The sequence below is a fragment of the Indicator indicator genome, chromosome 26 (genome assembly GCF_027791375.1).
Source record: "Indicator indicator isolate 239-I01 chromosome 26, UM_Iind_1.1, whole genome shotgun sequence".
NCBI classification, from domain to species: domain Eukaryota; kingdom Metazoa; phylum Chordata; class Aves; order Piciformes; family Indicatoridae; genus Indicator; species Indicator indicator.
Window position 1 is genome coordinate 5,786,012 of NC_072035.1, and position 20,610 is coordinate 5,806,621.

The 20,610-nt window shown below is 40.0% G+C and overlaps 1 protein-coding gene across 1 annotated transcript; it reads right to left on the reverse strand.

The window, feature by feature from the left end:
• Nucleotides 1-12,820: 12,820 nt before the first annotated feature.
• Nucleotides 12,821-18,324, reverse strand: RAN (RAN, member RAS oncogene family). Its single transcript, XM_054392617.1, has 7 exons — nt 18,277-18,324; nt 17,252-17,294; nt 16,240-16,324; nt 16,020-16,145; nt 14,876-15,063; nt 14,147-14,317; nt 12,821-14,038 (listed from the first exon to the last, which is right to left on the reverse strand). The coding sequence occupies exons 2-7, from the start codon at nt 17,285-17,287 to the stop codon at nt 13,994-13,996; spliced, it is 651 nt and encodes a 216-aa protein (XP_054248592.1). The 5' UTR covers nt 17,288-17,294; nt 18,277-18,324; the 3' UTR covers nt 12,821-13,993.
• Nucleotides 18,325-20,610: the final 2,286 nt, after the last annotated feature.

Sequence of the window (20,610 nt, forward strand, 5' to 3'; positions counted from 1 at the left end):
ACTCAGCTGCTTTCCCAGATGTCTGTTGAACTCCCAAAGTTTCTGGTTGTAACTAGCTCCTTGCATATCACTGTGAAGAAATCAAAATGAATTTTGGAAACCTTAGCACATATTGCAAGCCTTAAGACATTCGTGAATGCTTCAATGTTACCAATGTTTAATCTTACAAATTTCAGTATTGAAATAAAATGTTTATTTTGTTTGAAACCCTGAATCAGGAGCTGCAACAGAATAAATGTGAAAATTTTGAATTTCAGGTTCTACCAAAAATTTAGCTTCCCACTTAGACCTAGCCAGTCTGACTTTTGTTTATTTCCCTCTAGGTTTTCTTAGACTTACTTCCCTTATTATTGTTAGCTGCAAACTCCTCTATATCCTGAAAGAAAAGGAGGAATTCCATGTCAAACCTAGGAATTCTGCATTACATGCTGACAAGTAGAGACACCCTCAGAAATAACAGAGACCTGCAGCTAAAAATCCTGAGAAAAGCTGAAATGTAAAAAAAGAGAAAGACAGGAATTTGAAATATTTGCCAAGAGAGGCCTGTCAAGGGAAAGAATATGCTTACCAAAACAATTGTGAGGATCCAAGCAAACATGTTCACTGCCAAAATTTTTTGTGGAAACAGCAAATTGCAAGCAGACATCGGAGATTCTTTGCAGAAACAAATTCTGAATTTATTCCTGTGATCCTCTGGAAAGCTGATCTGAAAAGTCACACTGCTCCCACCGCAGACCAGAGGCAGCAAAAGGCATCTTGCGTGCAAACCGGAGCAACTGATCCAACGCTGGGAAGACAAACAGCACAGGGGATTACTCTTGAAGAACCTGCAGACAACATAATGTTTATTTAAAGTACTTTCATGTCAATAAAAGCACAAAGGTCTGCATATGCTGGGTAACTGGGCAGCTAAAGCCCCTAGAGAGGTTTCTCCCCAGCACAGCTCTTCCATCATGCTGTCCTGGGGCCCTGCTAGGGCTGTAGAGGAGGAGAAAGCTGTGACCCTCATCACACTGTGCTGAGGGGTCCTTGAGAGGCTTCTGGACTTTCTGCCCCACTTAAGCAAAGAGCAGCAAAAAGGCCAGAGAGGAGCTGCTCTGCAACTCATGAAGTTGCTGACAGGTAGAATGAATTCCATAAACAGAACAGAAAGCCTGGTGGTCTTGCAAGACATACATGCAAACAGCTCTGGAAAATTATACACCCCAGGTTTCTACTTTTTTCTTTTCCCCCCCCCCACTTCCTCCTCCACTCCCTTTTTTTTTTCTTTTTGTTTTGGGTTTTTTTGTTCTCTTTGGTTTTGTTTGTTTTCTTTGGTTTTGTTTGTTTTCCTTTGTTTGTTTCAGGGGGTGGATGTCTTTCTAAGACAAGGATGTAATAACAACAACAAAAAGATAATCATTACAGGTTGGTCATACCAGCTGCAATGCTTCCACAACATCTATTGTGGCCTATCATGCAGTAATTAAACTTAACTTTCAGCTTGAGCTTTCCTTGTTCCCTTTGTGTTCATTCAGGCTGATATTATTGAGACAGAAAATTAGCAAATAGAGTAGCTGACATTTAACAGGAAATGAAAAATAACCTGAAGTTGAAAACCATTATTGCCAAGTATGTAAACACAAGCAGAGAGAATAATTCTTTGAAAAATGTTTTACTCTTCAGAAGACAAACAGTCTGTAATACAGTTTTCTTCCCTTGTTTTTGTTGGAATCATTACCTGCCCACAAAAGAGCTGGTGCATAATTGGAATTAAAATGTTTTAACAAACATCTTAGAAAGGAGTATCCTAGGAATAAATCTAACAGCTAGATTTTGGGAAGCTTATATCACAATTTCTACTAATGTACTAAGAAATATTCGGGATATATCAACTCCTATCCACTTTATTTTGAAGTTTTAGTGCTAAATTTTCTGGCTTGTTATGGGCATCCAGGGTAAGTAGTTGTGGACCTGATATTCTTGAATTCACTTACATAAAAATCTGTAAACTAATTCAGTTCTCCCTTGCTACATCCTGGGGAACATCCAGGACAGCTCTACCAGCTTTCTTGGAACTACTCAGATGACCATTTGCACATCCACAAGGAATCAGAACAAGATACGTGCCAGACTTATCACCTCTTCAGTACACACTTTCATACCAGCACAGTTATATTTATAATGAGTATAAATTATTTACCCACAGAGCTCTGAAGCAGTAGAGAGGTCATCTCCAACACAGCTTATTATCTTTTCTTCACACAATCTTATTCCAATGTTGTGCTATTGTGATGGTTTGAAACTGTCTTTTTAATTTTTCCTTGCAAAGTTCAGTACAGAGAAAGTGAAAGAATGTAAATAAGTCACTATTGGGTGTAAGAAAGCAAAATAACAATTGTTCTAAACACTTCCATTGGATAGATAGAAATGTTTAAGAACTATTACCCAAAACAAAGTAGGCACTCTGCACATTCTGCGTTCGGCAGTGGGGGCAGTTGCTGGGCTGTCTGGCTGCTGTTTCTTCTTCTCTTCTGGCTGAAGATAACACACTGACCTTGGCAGCTAAGTTAACAATTTTCTGCTTAACTAACTCTGCTTCTCTGTCCAGGGGGGTCTGGGGGGGAAGCTCCTGGGAGAGAGAGGCCCCTTTGGGAGGGTCCCCTTGGGGGGAAGCAAAGGGAGATCGGTTGTGCTTTTTCTGTTGATTGTATATATTTGTGAATGTCGTGAATTTTGTATATTTGTACATATTCATTGCATTTCATTGTAGATTTTAGACTCTGCTTGTAAATACAGCTTTTCATTTGCTTCCAGACTGAGCTAGCCTGGTTATTGTTGGTGGGGGGGGGAATTTCAGCTCACACCGACACACTTTTTATTTTTTGGCGCCCAACGTGGGGCTCGAACCCACGACCCTGAGATTAAGAGTCTCATGCTCTACCGACTAACCCATACTAAAGGGGAAATTTGGGAATTTTTAATATCACTTTGATGATGAAAAAGTCAGCCCTAAACCTATGAAGTTGGCCTTGGACATGACTGCAGCAATGGGAAGGTCTCATTAGCTCTCAGACCAGGTTTGATGTGTTCACCAACAAAGCAACAGTTGGCACCGTAGTGCTCACACTCAAGAGGGAGGTCAGGGACTTGGGGAACAAAGTCCATTCCCTCTGGTTACTGTCCAAGGACAAATACAATACAGGGTGAAGAAGCTGTCCCTGCTAATAACTACACTCCCAACATTCAGTGGAGAAGCAACCTGTCATTCACCTGGTCCTTCTTTGACTTGTGCATCCCTCTCTCTGGATTCTGCAGTAGTCTTCCTAAACCAGGGACTGTGCCCTCAGCTGCTCAAAAGAAGCCTTCCCCTCCCCATTCTAAGGTTTACGTGGCTGCAACCAAAGCCACTTTACCATAGTTCAAACAAGCATAAACAGTAAGCACCAGGAACTCAACTGACAGTACAATTTATGGGCAAGAAAGGGAGTTCAAAACTCTCATTTGCTTCTACTAGGTACATCTCATGCATTCAAAGGCATGAGTAACAGTATCTGTGCTGCAGATTCAAAGCTCTCTCTTCCATTGTATAGCTCATTTCCACCTTTCAAAGGAGCAATGGCTCAGTCTACCCCAGCTCTATCCAATTCACTGAAACTATGACTTCTACTTTGATTTTTAAAAGGGGCTATCCCCATATTATGGCAGGCAGATTCATCTTGCATTTCGTAGTATTTAAAAGTGTTGTAGTTTGAATGGTTCTTTTCTTTTCCTTTTACCACCTCTCATTTATTCTTTGAGCAAAGGAACAGAAAACTTGCTCAGAGTGAATTGACTGAAAATATCTCTCTCAAAGTAATTTGTATGTGGGTGATGCTTCTCTTTTGGTATCTCAGAAAAAAAATAGCTCTCATTTTTATAGTGTGGGTAGTTTATATTGTAAATGAAAATGTAAAAAACAGGCCAAAACGGTGTGATTTGAAAAGAACTGCAAATCCACGTGACTGCATATTGATTAATATTTGATTAGTAATTCCAGAACATTTATTCTGCTCTCACAAGCTTTTTCTTATTTAGAACAACTGTATTGAAGCAGATCCTTTCAGGAGCTAAGTTCTCTTCTTCCTCAAAAGGACAATTTTCTCCATGTAGGATTTAATTCTGTCTAGCCACTGTTTCAGGCTGCCCAAAACAAATTCATAATAACATTTTCATACAGGAAAGCATAAAAATAAAATTAAAAAGAAAAAAAAAATCATTTGCCAGCTGCACCACCTTCAAAGAGATTGAAGAATGTTTCCTTCCCTGTGTTCTTCTTTGGTGTATGACAATAAAATCCTGATAATAGGCGATGCTAATTGACTAAGTAACTATGAAATACTCACTTTAAAATGATAATGCTGGAGCCCCTGGTTCTAGAGAAAAGCAGGAAAATGCAGATCTCACTCAAAGACAGAAGGTTGTTATTTAAACTTCTGACTGCTGCTTAAATAAGCAACAATTTTTTGTTCTAAGCAGTATCATTGTATTAATCTGTGTCGATGTATGGCTCAAGCAGAAGTAGAAAGATTCCTGCTTTTGTAAGATTTCCAGCACTCAGCTTCTCTCTTTTCCTCACGGGATGGAGAGCATGTACAGGTGCAGTAACATACTACAAGCACTTATCTTGTGTGCTGGAAGAATCACATCATGTCTGGTCTCAGACATTTAACAACTACATCCCCTTTTCATTGTTCTCCCTTACATAATGCACATCAGGGCCATGCCTATCAACCAGTCAAGACCTAGTCTGCAAGAACTTTCATTTAAACTGAAAAACTGCTCAACCTCCAGTGCTTTCATAATCTAAGACAAAGCAATTCTAAGCAAACCCAAAATACACAGCTGAAGTATTTGTTAGTGTTTGTCCATGCAGATGTGTCATCATCTCATGTTACTGCACTTAGCTCTCCATAGACAGCATCTGCTACAGTCCTCATAATATTCTTTTAAATGGTAAACATCCCTGCACTGGAGATGACTATGAGTGAACAACAGTTTGAAACGTGTTGTACCCATTTTCTTAGAACCTTTAAAAATAATTAATATTAAATATTTACTCTCTTTTATTTTAGCACTTTTCCAGCCAAACAGCTAGCACATTTAACAGCAGGGTTTTTAGGCTTGTGTTTTTTTCTCTAGGACAGCAAAAATTGGCCAGCAGTGTTAGTTGCTTCTCTTTATATCGAAAATTTGAAAGGAATAAATCATGTGTGAAAGTGAGTATGGTTTTATTCAAAGAAGAGGGTTGTATCACTGACATTAAAGACATGTTTTCATAATAACAAAATCATGGCTGTAGTCTTTATAAGAGTAAAAAAAACCACAATAAATATCGTGGGTGGCACAGCCTAAACATGGATTTTATCCAAGTACCCAGTCAGTATTGGTTGATATACTACACCAAAACTTGCTCCAACTTTCACTTCTATTGCTCTTTGTGCAATACTTAACACATTGTTGAGCTACAAAAATCAAGTGCTTATTTTGGCATTTAGAAGTAATACAAAATTCAATCTTATTTCATATCTGCCTTTTTTTAGGTCACCTATTAGAAAGATGTTGGGGCTTCTTTTGTTGCTTTTCTGGGGAGTTTTTTAATCAGAAATTATAAAATAACCCTGAAGTTCTCGGGAAAAAAAAAAAAAAAAAACAAAAACATAATTTCTGAAGTTTATATACCTACACCATTAACAGTCTCTTCTGGGTCTCAAACCTTGGTGTAACTATCAAAATAACAAATACAAATGGATGTGTGTTCCGTGCATACAAATAAATAATTTACCACATAAATGCAGGTTCAGAAACAGAAGGATAAGCAGGTCATTCTTGAGCCAAAATAAAACCCAAAACCTTAAAATATTCTGTGTGCTTGAGAGGGAGCAGCAGCAGAACAGGAGTCAAGAGTGACAAGCCAGAAAGTACAGAGAGGGATTTGGTCATGCGAAAAGAACACGTGAAAAGACTCAAATCTGGGTTTCACACATTGCAGAGGAGCAAGAGGTCACAAGGCTTCATATTAGTGTAGAACATTGCAGGACAAAAGGACAGAAAGTGCTGTGCAATCTCCATTTTGGGGGATGTCTTGAAGGACAGCCTGGACAAACACTTGTTATAGATGCTATGGAAACAGTCAGTTTTGCCTTGCAGCATGAGGATGTGTTAAGTTAGTTCTTTCAGTCCATTCCAATTGCATTTTTCCATGATTCTGTGACTTCTGAGATCATTGATTTATTTGTGTCTTCTCCATTTTTATTTTTTTTCTTCAGAGGCAAACAATATTAGCTTTGGCTAGTATCAACACCGAAGTTTACACTGCAAATCCTGAAATAAATTTTCATTTCCAATACATAGCAAAAAAAACAAACAAACAAAAAAAAACACCAAACAAACAAACAATCCCAAATAAACCCCCTTGATGCATTATAAAGAACAATTTTAATACAAAACCAAACCAACACACAAAACTAATAATAATTTAAAAAATAAATATCACAAACCCCAACCCAACCAAAAAAGCCCACAGGACTTTCCAGACCTTATGGGAAAGGATTATGCATAACAATTTTGCATAGACTATAAAGCTAGTACTGCCTTTGAAGGCATGCATGGTATGGGAGGGATTCAGAAGTGGCAGCAGCATGAGAAGAGTTATAAAACATACAGATTTTATTAGCATCTGCATTACTGTGATTGTCAAGAATTATTCTACTGTTAAAGTGCAACGTGTCAGAGTTGTGACCTTTGATGGCACAAACGTAATGCTGAATGAGCAGCTGTTTGATGTATTGTGACAAGCTACTTCATCAGCTCTTAACTGGACCCCCAACTCTGGTAGGAATCCACCTGCACGAAGATGGTTGCTGCTGAGTGACTCGGTGGCTCTCAGATCAGCAAAGAACCACAAAAACTAAGAGAAAAAGCTTCACAGGGAGAAAAATTTCAGGCCCTACAGCTCTTATTTGCACAATGCAAAACACAATTTGCACAACAGCAAAAGATAATCAAAGGGTGGGACTGGTCATTGCATGACTGTGGTCTGTAGAACATATCAAGTAGTAGAAGATATTTAGACAAGGTTAGTCAAAAAGTAGACTGCACTCATGAAAATATCTCATGAAGTTTTCGTTGAGTTGATTATACTGAAAAGGACAAACTGAGCAGTTCATGCTGAAGAAAAAGCAAACAAATACAAACCCTAGAGCCAACTCAACAAGGCTAACGCTATCATGGAAAAATATTTTTCTAATTAAGAAAATGAGAAGTTGCTGGTCGATGCCAGAATACAAAACACAGCCTTTTGGCAATAAAATTGAAGCCTAAGCAGATGAAAATACTTTTATCATGCTATATATGTAATGTTAATCTGATTGAATTCATACAATCTTTCTGAAAACTTCAAGAGCCTCATGATTCAAAGACCAAGTAATCAGGTGAATGATATCATACATTAAATTATACATTTAAGTTTTCTTTGGATAAGGTCCTACTTCCTAATTAACAGTAACTGGATAAATTTTTATTGTCTATTTACTGTATCATCCTGCTCATTAGACTGTTGTTGTATTGTGGTACTGCCTTGAACTTCTTACTCCATACACTGAAGAAAATATTTTATTTTTTGCAAAATAGTTTAGGTTTTTTGTGCAAATCCCAAAGATTTAGTTTAATCAGAGCTTTGATTATCTGAGCCTTAATGTCAGTTTCACATAAGACTGGATAATTGTATAAACAAATTACACAAATTCTTTATTTAAGCCAAATCTTACTTGTCAAAAGGACACTGCCTGTAACTGCATAATTTTTGGTATCATTCAGGTAGTGAAATTTTCTTGATTACAGAAGTATTTCACCAGGACACAGTTTGCCCTTTGGAAACTGTGCCAATTTTTTTTTTTCCCCAGGCTTACTTAATTCTCTCTTGATCTTCTGGGTAAAAGCAACTGCATGAAAGCTTTATTCAACTACTTTGTGAAACAAGTTTACCAGCACAAATGGAGAACACTCACAGAAGACAATCTGCAAATTACTTCTCAGTAAGAACATCTGAGCCTATTAGAGACGTACATATTAAAGACTTTCCATTCTATGTGGAATGACACAGTTCCTGTCTTTTTTAGTTTCTTATTTTAGATTTAAGTGTCAAAAGCAATGAGAGGGTGGGGACAGGAATTAGACAGCTGGCTAAAACGTTGGCCGTAGCTTGCAAATCTGTATTCTTAAGATCTGAAGAGCTTTCAAATTTGAAATGTAACCATTAAGCATGACAATTGAATTCTAGATTTAAGATCCAGACTAAGCTCCAGAGTTTCAGGTACTGAGTCTTGACGTTTTAGCTCTCCATCAGTAGAAGGGGATCAAGATACATAACAAACCTCAGCATAAATTCTCTTCCCTGTACTCTTTTGACCACTGTGACTCCTATTGGTTTGTTCCTCACTCTGTGTAATGCTTAATAATCTGATTAGAGAGTTCACTTACCTCTGTTGACTGTAACAGCCATCTCAAAGATCCTAAAATCACAAGATACACCCTGTAATCATGGAACTCGCTAAAAACGTATTTCCAAAACAATAAACAAATGAAAAAAAAAATCCCATTTGTATCTGCCACTGTTCTTAATGCATATTGCAGGAAAGCAAACTAAAGTAAAATCAACCATTCAGAATGTGGTTTTGACTATGGAAATGGATATGACACAGGGATCAGAAAAATCCCCTTTTCTTTTTCTAGTGGATTTGTCAGTCTCTCAGTGACTTCCATAGGCTCCTTGAATAGCTGTCGTTCACAGATGTCACTTGCAGTTCAAGACAACGGATGTGACCTTCAGATCCTTCCTAATTAGTTAGAAATATTGATTTTTCAAGAGATTAAGTGTTTTCTTTCTTTCTCTTGGGCTCTAAGCCTTTTTTAGCACAAGCAAAGTCAGGTAGGGCAAAGAGCAGGAGACAGAATCATCGAGGCTTACCACATCAAGTCACATATGCACAATTAAATAGGGAAGAAAAAAGCTTTGTAATCAAGCCAGTACCTATGAAAGTGGCATTACAGAACTTAACATGTTGGATTTTAAATAGCCACTGGTGGATGCCATGTATTTAAAAGTATAATTTATCCACTGCTCAGACAGGATAAAAGCATTAGTCCTCTGCTAGGGGTAAACCAATAGTAGCAAGTATCCACTCAATAGAGGTCAACAACAACTAAAACACAAATCGATTTTGAGAGCATAATTAACCCAAGCAGATAGTGGTACTTTCTTCTATCAGCAGAGGAGAAGGTTTTGTATATATGTTTACATTAACGTTTATTCCACATTTATATGAAAACAAAAAGCTTTGTTTCACATGTGTTGTACTGAAGTCTCTGGGTCAGGAAGCGGTCTTAGTTTTACAAGGTACTGTATCCACGCATCAAAAGGGTAGCATCTATCTGTTTTGAAAGCCTGTAACTAAAGCACTTGAAGAGCACTTGCAAAAGTAGTCAACCAAAATAACTGAAAGGAGTAATAAAACCAATTTTCTGTTAGGTCCATTTCTTCTCTTTAAAGCTTTTCACTAAAGTTGCCAGAGAGCACTTCCTAGCTCTTGCAATTTATTAGATACCAACCTGGTCTTATTTTACTCTGTTTGTGGCGGAGAACCTTATAGTTGAAGCTTCTAGTTGTCAAAGAGTTTTGGCATTTCTTCTGCTTTCTTCGTCTTGGCTTGGTACCTAATAGCAGACTTCCACTAAATATAATTGCTACTTATGCTTTGGAATGTTGCATTCACCATTATCATAATTGATGTCTTTCTTTATACCTTTTCTGATATCCTAACTTGTATGCACAATTTCTTCCTCCTAATTTTGAGTACCCTCTTATTCTTTCTCACAGACTCAGCTCTTTACACAGAGGTGTCATCTCACTGTCTAATACAATATTTTGCCTGTTGCTCTATCTTATCGAGGCTGTGCTTCTTAAAATGCCAGTTTGGTTTTGTACCATACTGCACAGGCTTTTCCTGTGCAAGAGCTGCCAGGAGTTACACAAGTACTACACCAGCTAGGAATTACCTGTCTGGAGTCAGTTATTCCACACTGAACCAGGGACCTCAGCCAGAAAACACAGATGCAGCTCATCACCTAAGAAATACATAATGTGCTTTAGGAACCTTTTTTGTTGTTGCTGTTCTCCAAACTTTGTAGAAGGCCACATATATTAACCTTATTTTGCAACAAATAAAAATACTGGGCAGGGAAGGAAGAGTCAAAAACTTTTACCAGCTCAGTTTTAAATTTTTATCAGCTAGCATCTGCCACTGCACAAGCATTACAGTAATTTGCTACTGTTAATAATCCCAAAAGCATCCACATTGCTTCTTTCTTGAATACACGACGCTTGTGCAACCCCAAGAGGTGCGTTTCAATTTGACAGTCTCGCTGGAGCAAACCTGTTACAGACAGCGTGCGCCATCGTGTGGCTGAGGCTGGTACCACAAACGCAGCCATGGCTCTCGCAAGCTCCTACTTGGCGGGGGGGGAAGACAACAAACCTTGAAAGCAAAGAACCATTTTTTTATTAACCATTTGATTTGTTCTCTTTAGTTTAACACTTTGGATGGAAGCCCTAAATAGCTCTATCAAGAAGGATCCTGGTACTTCAGAGTATAATCAGTGATTTGTGTCACTCGAGGACACTGGTTAAAGTTTTCTTTAAATGTTATCAATCACAGCCTTATCAGATTCCTGTTTATGACAGTCTACGTTGACAATTTAAATTTTATCTGCCCTTTTGGGTACCTTATTAATAAAATATCAACATGAAAACAGGTAACTGTGAGTAAACCAGGAACTATACTGATAAAGTTGAACTTTGAATGCTTGCATTTAATAGATTAGAGCCATGATTTTGGAAATAGCAGTTCAAACATTACAAGCTTTTGTTCATATTATATAAAATATGAGATTATGTGGGGAAATTTTGTCTTTCATATTTGCAACTTTTTTTTCCCCCTTAAAGCATGCAGTAGAATCATAGAAATCTGATTCTTTCAGTCACAGAATTCCAGCATCACAGTGAGATAAGACATCAACTACCTAAAATAAAATAAAAAACAGCCAACCTACTCCCATACTGCACTAGCATCCCACTATGAACATTAGCCCATTTCAAGGATGCACTTCAGTAATGGGTTGAGTTGAATCTGCTGCTGATATTCAATACCCTGCTGCCCTCATGCCAGATTAAAAAAAAAAAATGAAGACCCTGGCTGGAGCAAAGTATCACGGGACTTGAAGTTCAAATTGTAACATTAGAGGCTTCTTGTTCCACTTGCTGCTTTTGTGTTCCAGGGTGTTGGTCTTTTCCAGTGAGCGGGATGGGGGGTGAGGAGAGGGAAGGGGGAGGGCACTGGCTTCTCATGCTGCTTCTTCATTGTGCTGTTTCTCTGCAGACTAAGGGGATTGTGTTTGTGTTCCTTTCCCTCCCATCTGTGTGGGAAAGAGGGGATTGTCAGAATAGAGACATGGCAAAATGTTTCCTCCACCAGTTTAGCCTAGTGCATGTTTTGCACATGTACTAGCTCTCCCAACTACTCTAATACAACACTGTAACCTTGGACAGTCAAATACACAAGAGCTGTATTACAGAAGGAGGAAGAGCAAATGGCCCAGCTGCTTTTGAAAGAAAGCAGAGATCTTTGTGTAGGGAGCACAAGAACTGTAATTAAGCTCAAAGTGTATAGGTGTCAAAGCATGTAGAACAAGAGCAGGTACCATAACAAGGTAGTTGGCTCTACCAGGACTCAGCTGCTGAGATCCGTAAAACAGACTCATGGGACTGTTCTTGGAACACACTATTTTCCTCCCTACTTGTTTAAATGGATAAAGATTTGTTTTACCTAAGCCAAATTAGAAGAAACATTACTATATAGTTAAGGAATTTCAGCTGAGGCATTTGCATATGTGCATTGAGGCTACCTTATCAATTACCAGGGACTAGACATGGCAAACCAAGCCACAACAGCTGGACTTCATTCCACTCAAGAACTTTAGTCCTGCTGTGAAGTAATCCCTTTCAACTTGAAATATTCCTAGTCTTTGTGGGCCCTGAAGTGAGGATTACAAAGCAAAACTCACAGCAGTCTTTAAACAGCTGTTTAAGCTGTTCCATAGGAATTTATACTTAAAGCTAGTACCTAGATACTTGCAGCAGGTAAGTTATAGATCACACGTATACACTACGATACCATACAAACGTAACTTCAGTGCTGCCTTTTCACCTTAAGGCGTATCAATACTGCAGAACTACTCAAGTTTAAAAAAAACTTGATTTATAAAAAGTAGCGTATTTTCAGAAGTGAGACAGCATGAAGAGAAAAAAAGCTACCAAACCTAGTATGGCAGCAGCAGATAGTCAAGCCAGCAACATTAAAGATATGCACAGATACATTAGTAAATGCTACAGCAAGAACCTACAATATGACATTAAAGCAAGATGATGCAGCAAGAATCAGTGTATTAAGTAGGGTTTGGTTGGCTGGTTTTTAAACAGACTAAGTATATGACATCCCTTATTTTCATTAAGAGCATCAGGTCCTAAATACAATTCAGCTTCTCGCTAAGCGGGAAAAAATACACCAACTTACGAATCCATGACAAGAGTATTGCAGAACTAATCATAGTCCACACTTCTGCTAGCGTGTACCAGAAGAGTTGAATATTCAGGTAGGAGTTATGTACACAAACATGCAAGTTAAAAGGAATAAATGAAATGCTCCACTTTATTAAGAAACCAAAAATACAAAACTGAAGAGTTCAAGGCTTCATGTACTCAAACACTACTGAAAAATGGTACCTTAGTTTTGCTTACTAGCAGTACTAATATTGACCAAGATTAATCTCTACAAAGTAGTGTTAAAAGTCGACATTTTCCACCATTTGTGCTGTAATAAGCAAGTTTCAAATTAAGAACTTGGTGCAGTTAAAGTTTGAGATATTTATATAAATGTGGTTTGACAATACGCTGTTTTGCAGCCAAGAGCTTTTCAGCTCAAACCACAGCTGGTTTCTAATTAGTGAATTTTAAGATGCTTATTTTCATCAGCTCTAGCTCTACTGAATGATGGTCCATGCAAAGATACAGCTTTTAAGTCACCTACCAGATCTAGATGCCATTTGTTTCTGGCTACTGAAGACAGAGCTCCATGAAGGCAAATTGTAGAACATAATAAACAAGAGTTGAGAGACTGCATCTAACAGTAGCATACAGAAGCTGAACTACACACTTCTCTCAAGACCACTGCAGACCATTAACATTCCCATTTGCATGGGAATAATGACCTAGCCACACTTACTAGTCAAGAGATCACTGCTTTAATTTTACCTGGTATTACCTGGTTAGTTCAGCTTTCCTCAGATGCTATAATTTTATGCTTCAGGAAATCAAGGGAAGGTTAACTGTTAGCTGTGATTTAGCAAGAGCAGCATAATATGAGAAGCAGGAGGGAAAAGGGGAATAGAATGAAAAATGCAGTAGACAATCAAGTATTAGCCTCCATTGAAGACACTTTGAAGAGTTTTTCTAACAATGCATGAAAGTTCACTTGCTTAGAGATACTTGAAATACAACTTTATTACCTAAACAAAAAAGAATGGGAATGACAGAAACAAGATTTACCACTTAACACTCTGATGTGACTGCAGCAGCCTTATATTTGAAACTCAAGAGGGGAAATAATTGCAGTCCAAAAAACAGCTAACTATGCAGGTCCAAAATATGAAGTTTGTTTGGTTTTTTCATTTTGTTTTGTTTGTATTTTTTTTTAAACTGCCACATTCACTCCGAAGCCCATTCATCTCTTTCAGCATTCCAAAGATTAAGCACATGTTCTGTTCAGCTAGATAATAAAGTGGCAAACACGCTGCACCACTGACATCACAGGACAGTTGCCTATAAAACTAGACTTCTGACGCTGGGCTCCAGCTTCATCCCTCACAGGTCATCATCCTCATCTGGCAGTGCAGTGGTTTGAGCAATCTGGAACAAAGAAATTACACTTAAGAACTATTCTTCAGTTATTTGTCCCAGAAGTCCACACACTAATTAACAGGCAATCATTTGACTTGTATCTCCCTTCTCACTTACCTGTAAGTCTTGCTCATACTGTGCTGCCAGTGCTGGGTCCATAACAACTTCAGGCGGTGCAAGAGCAGGCATGGCAACAAATTCCAAATTAGGATCTCCAATAAGCTTTCTAGCAAGCCAGAGGAACGGCTTCTCAAAGTTGTAGTTACTCTTAGCTGAGATATCATAATACTGTGGGGGGAAAAAAGTGCAAAATGGTACTTGTTTTTTAAAAGACCCCTTTAACTGCCATTTAAGGGCATACCATGATTGACATGCACATAATCAGCACTGCTTTTACTTTAGCATTCTTTTTAACTGCATGACTTCTGTTTATGCTCTCAAAAACATTACTATCTAAATGCCTAGAAAATTACAGTTTCAAATAGGCAGAAATTAGTAAATCAAAAGTAAGCCATCCAATCTGATCAAAGACAGAACATTCAGGAGGCAACAGTGCACCTGCTCTTTTCCTGTGACTTGATCTGCTTTAGTCTCACTTCTAAGTTATCTGATGACATTCCAAGCACTCAAATGCACACAAACTCTTAAGAGCCTATAGCTTCTGGTCATGGTCAGCAAAGGTCACCTTTAACCTCATCACTTCCCCTTCTCTGAATTAGGTTCAAACTGCCAGTAATATGTAAATTGTCACTATGAGCTGTAACTCAAAAGGCAGAACACCCATACAACCCAATTGCAGTCAACAGATGGAATAAATTTGATTCCTACACACTCATGTTAACATACCTGGAGATTCTTCTTCCTGTGGAAGACAATGGATTTTGCCTTGACTTTTCTGTCCTTAATATCCACTTTGTTGCCACACAAGACTATGGGGATATTTTCACATACTCGTACCAGATCTCTGTGCCAGTTAGGTACATTCTTGTAAGTAACTCTTGATGTTACATCAAACATTATGATGGCACATTGAGCTGCAAGAAAATAGTAGTGATGTGTTACACATCAGGAGAGTAAGCACTTACTTGCTCATTAGAAAGAGACAGAAATTCTACATTCAGCTTAAGGGCTTCCTTCAACTCTCTCAGCTTCACAGTTCTATTCACAAACTCAACACAGGAGTCCATGGAACCTGGCCCATGACCATGCCATTTCACATCTTTAGGGCTCAGTCTGAAACACCAGCTAGTTTCATCAATATAACTGTCTCACTGATCGACATGCTGTTGCATGGTGTAAGAATATACAAGCATTAGAGAAGACAACTTTGATTTACACAAATACTTCACAGAAATTAGTCAACCCATTTAACTGATCTCAGACATCAGGTAGACTAAGAGCTTGCCATCCACATCTCAGGATGCCCTTGTCCAGAACAGTTTAGTTTTTCAAAGAACATGAGGGCTGCATTTCATTCTGATACTGCTAGAAGAAAGCCATCAATGACAAACTCTATTAATAATCTATAAAATTCTACAGATATACAGGTGACTGAAGTAGACACAGAAAACAAGCTTAGCCAAACAGAAGGGACACTCAGTATTTCTCCAGAAAGACAACTACACTCTAGTCGTCATCTTATAAATTTGTCTGTTCCAAGTCCTTGCCTCAGCACAGTATGTTAACAGAGATGTGTACTAACTGAAGCACATGCTTTGACCTTTTAACTACCTGAATGCCCATCAACAGTATCTTGTCATTTAAGGCGCAGCATTCATATATACCAAAGCCTGCAACAGCACATTGAAACAATCTTAGAATATTCCTACATCAGCACACATTGCCTAGCAAAGGACTGACAGGGAACTTGAAGACCAGAAACAGGCTCATCACTGCAAACCACACTAACAGCTTTTAGAGTGGCCAGCATGAACAGACAGTTTGAAATGTAAGCGGTAGAGTGTATTTCCACATATACACACCATCTTACCTTGGATGTAATAGCCATCTCGCAGGCCACCAAATTTCTCTTGACCAGCTGTGTCCCATACATTAAATTTAATAGGGCCTCTGTTGGTATGGAACACCAGAGGATGAACTTCAACACCCAGCGTTGCTGTAGTAGTAAGAGAAGGCAGTGCAGTTAACAAGTCATGAATTGCATTTCTACTTGCAAAGTATTACAACTCAAACGTTTCTTTGATACATACCTACATACTTCTTTTCAAATTCACCAGTCAAATGGCGTTTTACAAATGTTGTTTTACCAGTGCCACCATCACCAACGAGAACAAGCTGTAGAGAGATAATGACAAAAAGTCAGAGTAATACACTTCTGGAGACATTTATTGTTTATTAAAGTGATAAAACTAATTATTACTACAAAAACACTGGTTCCGTAAGTTGCCATAAACAAAAGACTGAAATCTCCACAAAGTGACTCCCTGTACTGGGACCCAATTTGTTGACCCACGCTTCAACATAAGTCAGACTAATCTAGTTTCTGTAGCTAGAAACTACAATGCACTGTGAACATGGTTCCACTAAAGTGTAAGTGACTGTACTGAGAATATTTAGGGTTATCAATATGAATGTGGTTGTATTTATGCAAGACTATTTAAGCACCCAAACCACTGAAACCCACTACAACATTAGAACTAAAAATCTACACATAAAAACCTCTCAACCACCAACTCAAACTACTGCACTACTAGCTACAGGAATACTCTGGCCTAGTATTGTAAGAAACCCAAGTAACAACCTTTCAATGAAGGGGTATTAAGGACTTATGGCTGCTAAGATCACAAAAAAAAAAAAAAACAAACAACCAAACAACCCACACTATCACAAAAATTCTGTTCTGAAACGTTTAAAATTTTATTCCTTAAACAATTAATACACAACAGAAAACAGACTGTTCCAAATCGCTTTAAGTACTTTTGGCTATGAAGTTCACTTTTTAAGTTTAAAAAATTTTGTACAGACAAATCACCACTAACATTTATTACGCTAAACTACAAAGAACATCAGACTGACACCGTGCAACAGAATTTTTTGTGCATGTTACACGCAATACTACAATAAAGTAAGAGCACTGTTAAGGAAAGACCAGCACTTCAAAATCAAAGCTACCATCCATGCTGGCATTCCAGACTCGCTCGTACTACTTTTCTACCGAAAGAAAAAGAAATAGTTCAAAAAAACACTGAACCACTCCCTTACCTTAAACTGCACTTGAGGGTCTCCTTGGGCGGCCATGCTAGGTCTGCAGGGGAAATGGAAGCATGTGAGCTCACAACGTGCGAGCCGATTCAAGGCCCGGCCGGAAGGGGCCGGGCACCGTTTACGGTTCCCAAACCGCCTCCCTGGGCGCGTGCAGCGCGCGCGCTAGCCCTCCCCGCCGGCGGAGGCCCAGGCCCAGTCCCAACCCTCGCCGCGCTCCCCCCTCCCCGCTTCCTGCTCAGCGTCGAGACGCTTGGTCCCGAACCCATTCATGGGGCAGGAAGCGTCTCCACGTTTCCCCACATGCGGCGGGAGAGCGCGCGGTAATGGCGCCGGCCCCTCCCCGCCCACCCCCGGAGCCCCAGCAACAGCAGGCTACCACCACCGCACCCCTTTAGTTTTCGGGCTCGAAAAAATATAGTGAACTCCGGCCTCCAAAGGACACATCAGCGAAGGCCAACCCCTGCCTCGCTCCACAGAAAGTGCTCCCCAACCCGCCTAGAATTCGTATCCCACCTTCACAAAAAACCACCTTCTGGTCGAGAAAGCCCAGAGCGAGTCGTCTGGGGATCCTAAGCGGAGACTTTCTCCTGAACGGGCCTCAGGCCCCCCAGCCCCCACCGACAGGCCCAACACGCTCTCCCCGCCATGAGCCACCATGACTGAGCAGCGCGCGCGCCTCCTCCCCTCCCCTCCCCCTCGCGGACTCGGGCCATTGGAGGCCCCGCTCCGCTTCCCGGGATTTCGCCCGTCCTTTTATCCGGACGGAGTACAGCACAGCTCCTACCCTTCTGCATCTCTCATTCCAAAGGATGAAGGGAGAAAGGCCGCCACACGAGTCGAATATTGCAGCTACAAGGCTCACCCAGGCCCAGCCTCACTGCAACCCAGCCCACCTTCTACCCCCGCTCCATAGGCGGTAGTTAACGGTGACCGCCATGCTCACCGCTCACGCTTTTTAAAGCAGCCACGCGTCCCCCACGCCCGCTCCTAGAAGAAAGAGGAAGCCGTCCCGACCCCATTACCTTTGCCAAGGCTTCTCTCCGCGGCGCTCCCCTCACTGACTGGGCGCTGGGAAGATGGCGGAAGCGCGGTTCAAATACCCGGAGAGCGACGCCGCGCGGCCACAGGGAGGGGGAGGGGTTGGCCGTCACGTGGTGCGAGCGGGCGGGAGGCTGCCGGGCGCGCGTGGAACCGTCGCGGGGCCCGGCCCTGAGGGCTCCGTCCTTTGCCGGCGGCTGCGGTCCAGGGCTCGGCCTCTGAGTTCGGAAAGGGCGGGCGTGCTCGGCCCTGCGTCTCCACGAGTGGTAGCTGCTTTACACTGATGTAGCCCGTTGGATTAAAGGGAACGGTTCCTTTGTGGTGTGGGCGGGAGGGCGCGCACCGGCTGCCGTTGCCGGCTGCAGCAAGTTTCGGCCCGCTGAACTGCCCGGCGCCAGCCCTGTGCAGCCCGCGGCTGTTAAAAAGAGCGGACGGAACCGTGGGTCTAAGGAGCCCCGTCAGCAATACAGGCCCGCTGTTGCTGCTGAGGGTTGCGACAGAGCTCCTACGCCAGGCGGAGCTGCCCACGGAACTCGACATCTCCACGTTAACCATACAAATCGCATCAGAAAAGTCCTTTGCTCAGCGGAGGATTCCTTTTCTGCGGACAAAGCTTAATTGCACGTACTAAATTGCGCCTACTAAAATGCCTCGATCACAGTTTAATAAAGCGGCCTTTAAAAGTAACAACAGAATTTAATTCAACGTCTGGCAAAAACATCTGTATTTGGAAGGTCTTTCCTTAAATGCATCTCACGACAATTAGTTCTTTATACAAACTACCTGCATTCACTAGAGCATGCATTAGTGAAAATAAAAGTTACTTTGTAAGACCTGGATTTGTAATGATTAAGCTCTCCAAACGTCAGTGAAAGAAAGTTGTTTAAAAAATTACTTTCAAAGAACGTGTTTTGCATAGATCTATAAATACCAAACTTACAGCTTCACACTGATTTTTAAGGTCTCTGACTTTTGTTACTCCATTGTACTTCAATAACTTTTGTGTGAACTGTATAAATTTTGTTAATGTAACCCATAGTCCAAAATAAATTATTTTAAAAATGTATTTCTGAATTAACATGTAAAACATTTCATGGCAAGTGATATATACAGAGATTGCTTATTTCTTGATCGTTTTCTACAGACAGAGATGCAACATATGCAGAAAGCTTTACAAGAGTGGCTGCACTTAGCTGTGGCTTTTGCTTATTTGATAGTATAATGCCAATCCAAACGCTACATAAGGCTTTCTATTTGGAAAAAAATCACTGGCTTGTAGACTTTTTGCCGTCCCTTTTTTGGACGAGTTTGGTTTGTGGATTTTTTAACACTTTTGCTGATTGCCTCTAGGTGTCAGGAAGGGTATTTTTCAGAATATGTAACTCAATTTTTTCTCAGTACAATACTATCTTTGTAAGACCCTTGTGAATTCCACCTCTCTGACAAATAGGTATGTGTTTATAAATAGGAGCTCAGAAAACCACAGTAGTGGAGTCTGACAGTTTTAAAGAATAGAAGCATTTCCAGGGGAAAAAAAAAAGGGGGGCAATCTGTAACTGTGTGTACACTCAGTGTACTCTGGAAATTTCTCAATAGTGTTACAAATTTATCAGTAAACCACTTTTTTTCCTGCAAACGAAACGGTAATAGCATCTTTAGTTGTATTTCAATTTGGAATAATTAAAACAGATTTCTAATAAAAAATGACCCTATTTGAGCTCCTGGCAAATATTTATTTTGTTATTAAGAAGATAAATTACTATGTGGTATTTAGGTTTTATCATCTGTTTTATCATCATGGGTAAGTAGGTGTTCAGTTCAGCGGATCCACAAAATGGTCTACTCCAGATAAGACCATTCAGCAAAGGCAACAAGCACCCATCAGCAGTGCTTGATCAGTGTAAGATTAGAGTCCGTAACACATCACTAAGCAGCAGAATAATTACTTTTAACAAATCTTAACTCAGGTCAATTTTGAACAAAATTAGCAACTCACTGCTGCAGATAAATGCACAAAGTCAACAGCAGCCCTTACTAAGTGTCAGGAGATGCAAACTGGTACAGAAGGACTGGAGATAAACACCCAGAATATATTTGAATATAACTGCTATATTAGTATAATGTAAATAATTTTGTAAACTGTAAATGAAGGCAACCATATATGCAGCAAGCATATGTTCAGGCAAGCTATGAAAAGGAAGATAATTGCACTTTCCAGTTAAAGCAGTAATTGCAGAAATGTCTCCAGAATAGAAGCTCAGGTGGGAATGGAGGCCTGCACACTTCAGGGCGACACAGGAAATTACACTCCAGGTTTG

Coding starts and splice junctions, on each gene's coding strand:
- RAN (XM_054392617.1), bottom strand. CDS start 17,287: ATGGCCGCCCAAGGAGACCCTCAAGTGCAGTTTAAG. Junction 16,325..17,251: donor ACCCTCAAGTGCAGTTTAAG/GTAAGGGAGTGG, acceptor ATCTCTCTACAG/CTTGTTCTCGTTGGTGATGG. Junction 16,146..16,239: donor ATTTGAAAAGAAGTATGTAG/GTATGTATCAAA, acceptor TTACTACTACAG/CAACGCTGGGTGTTGAAGTT.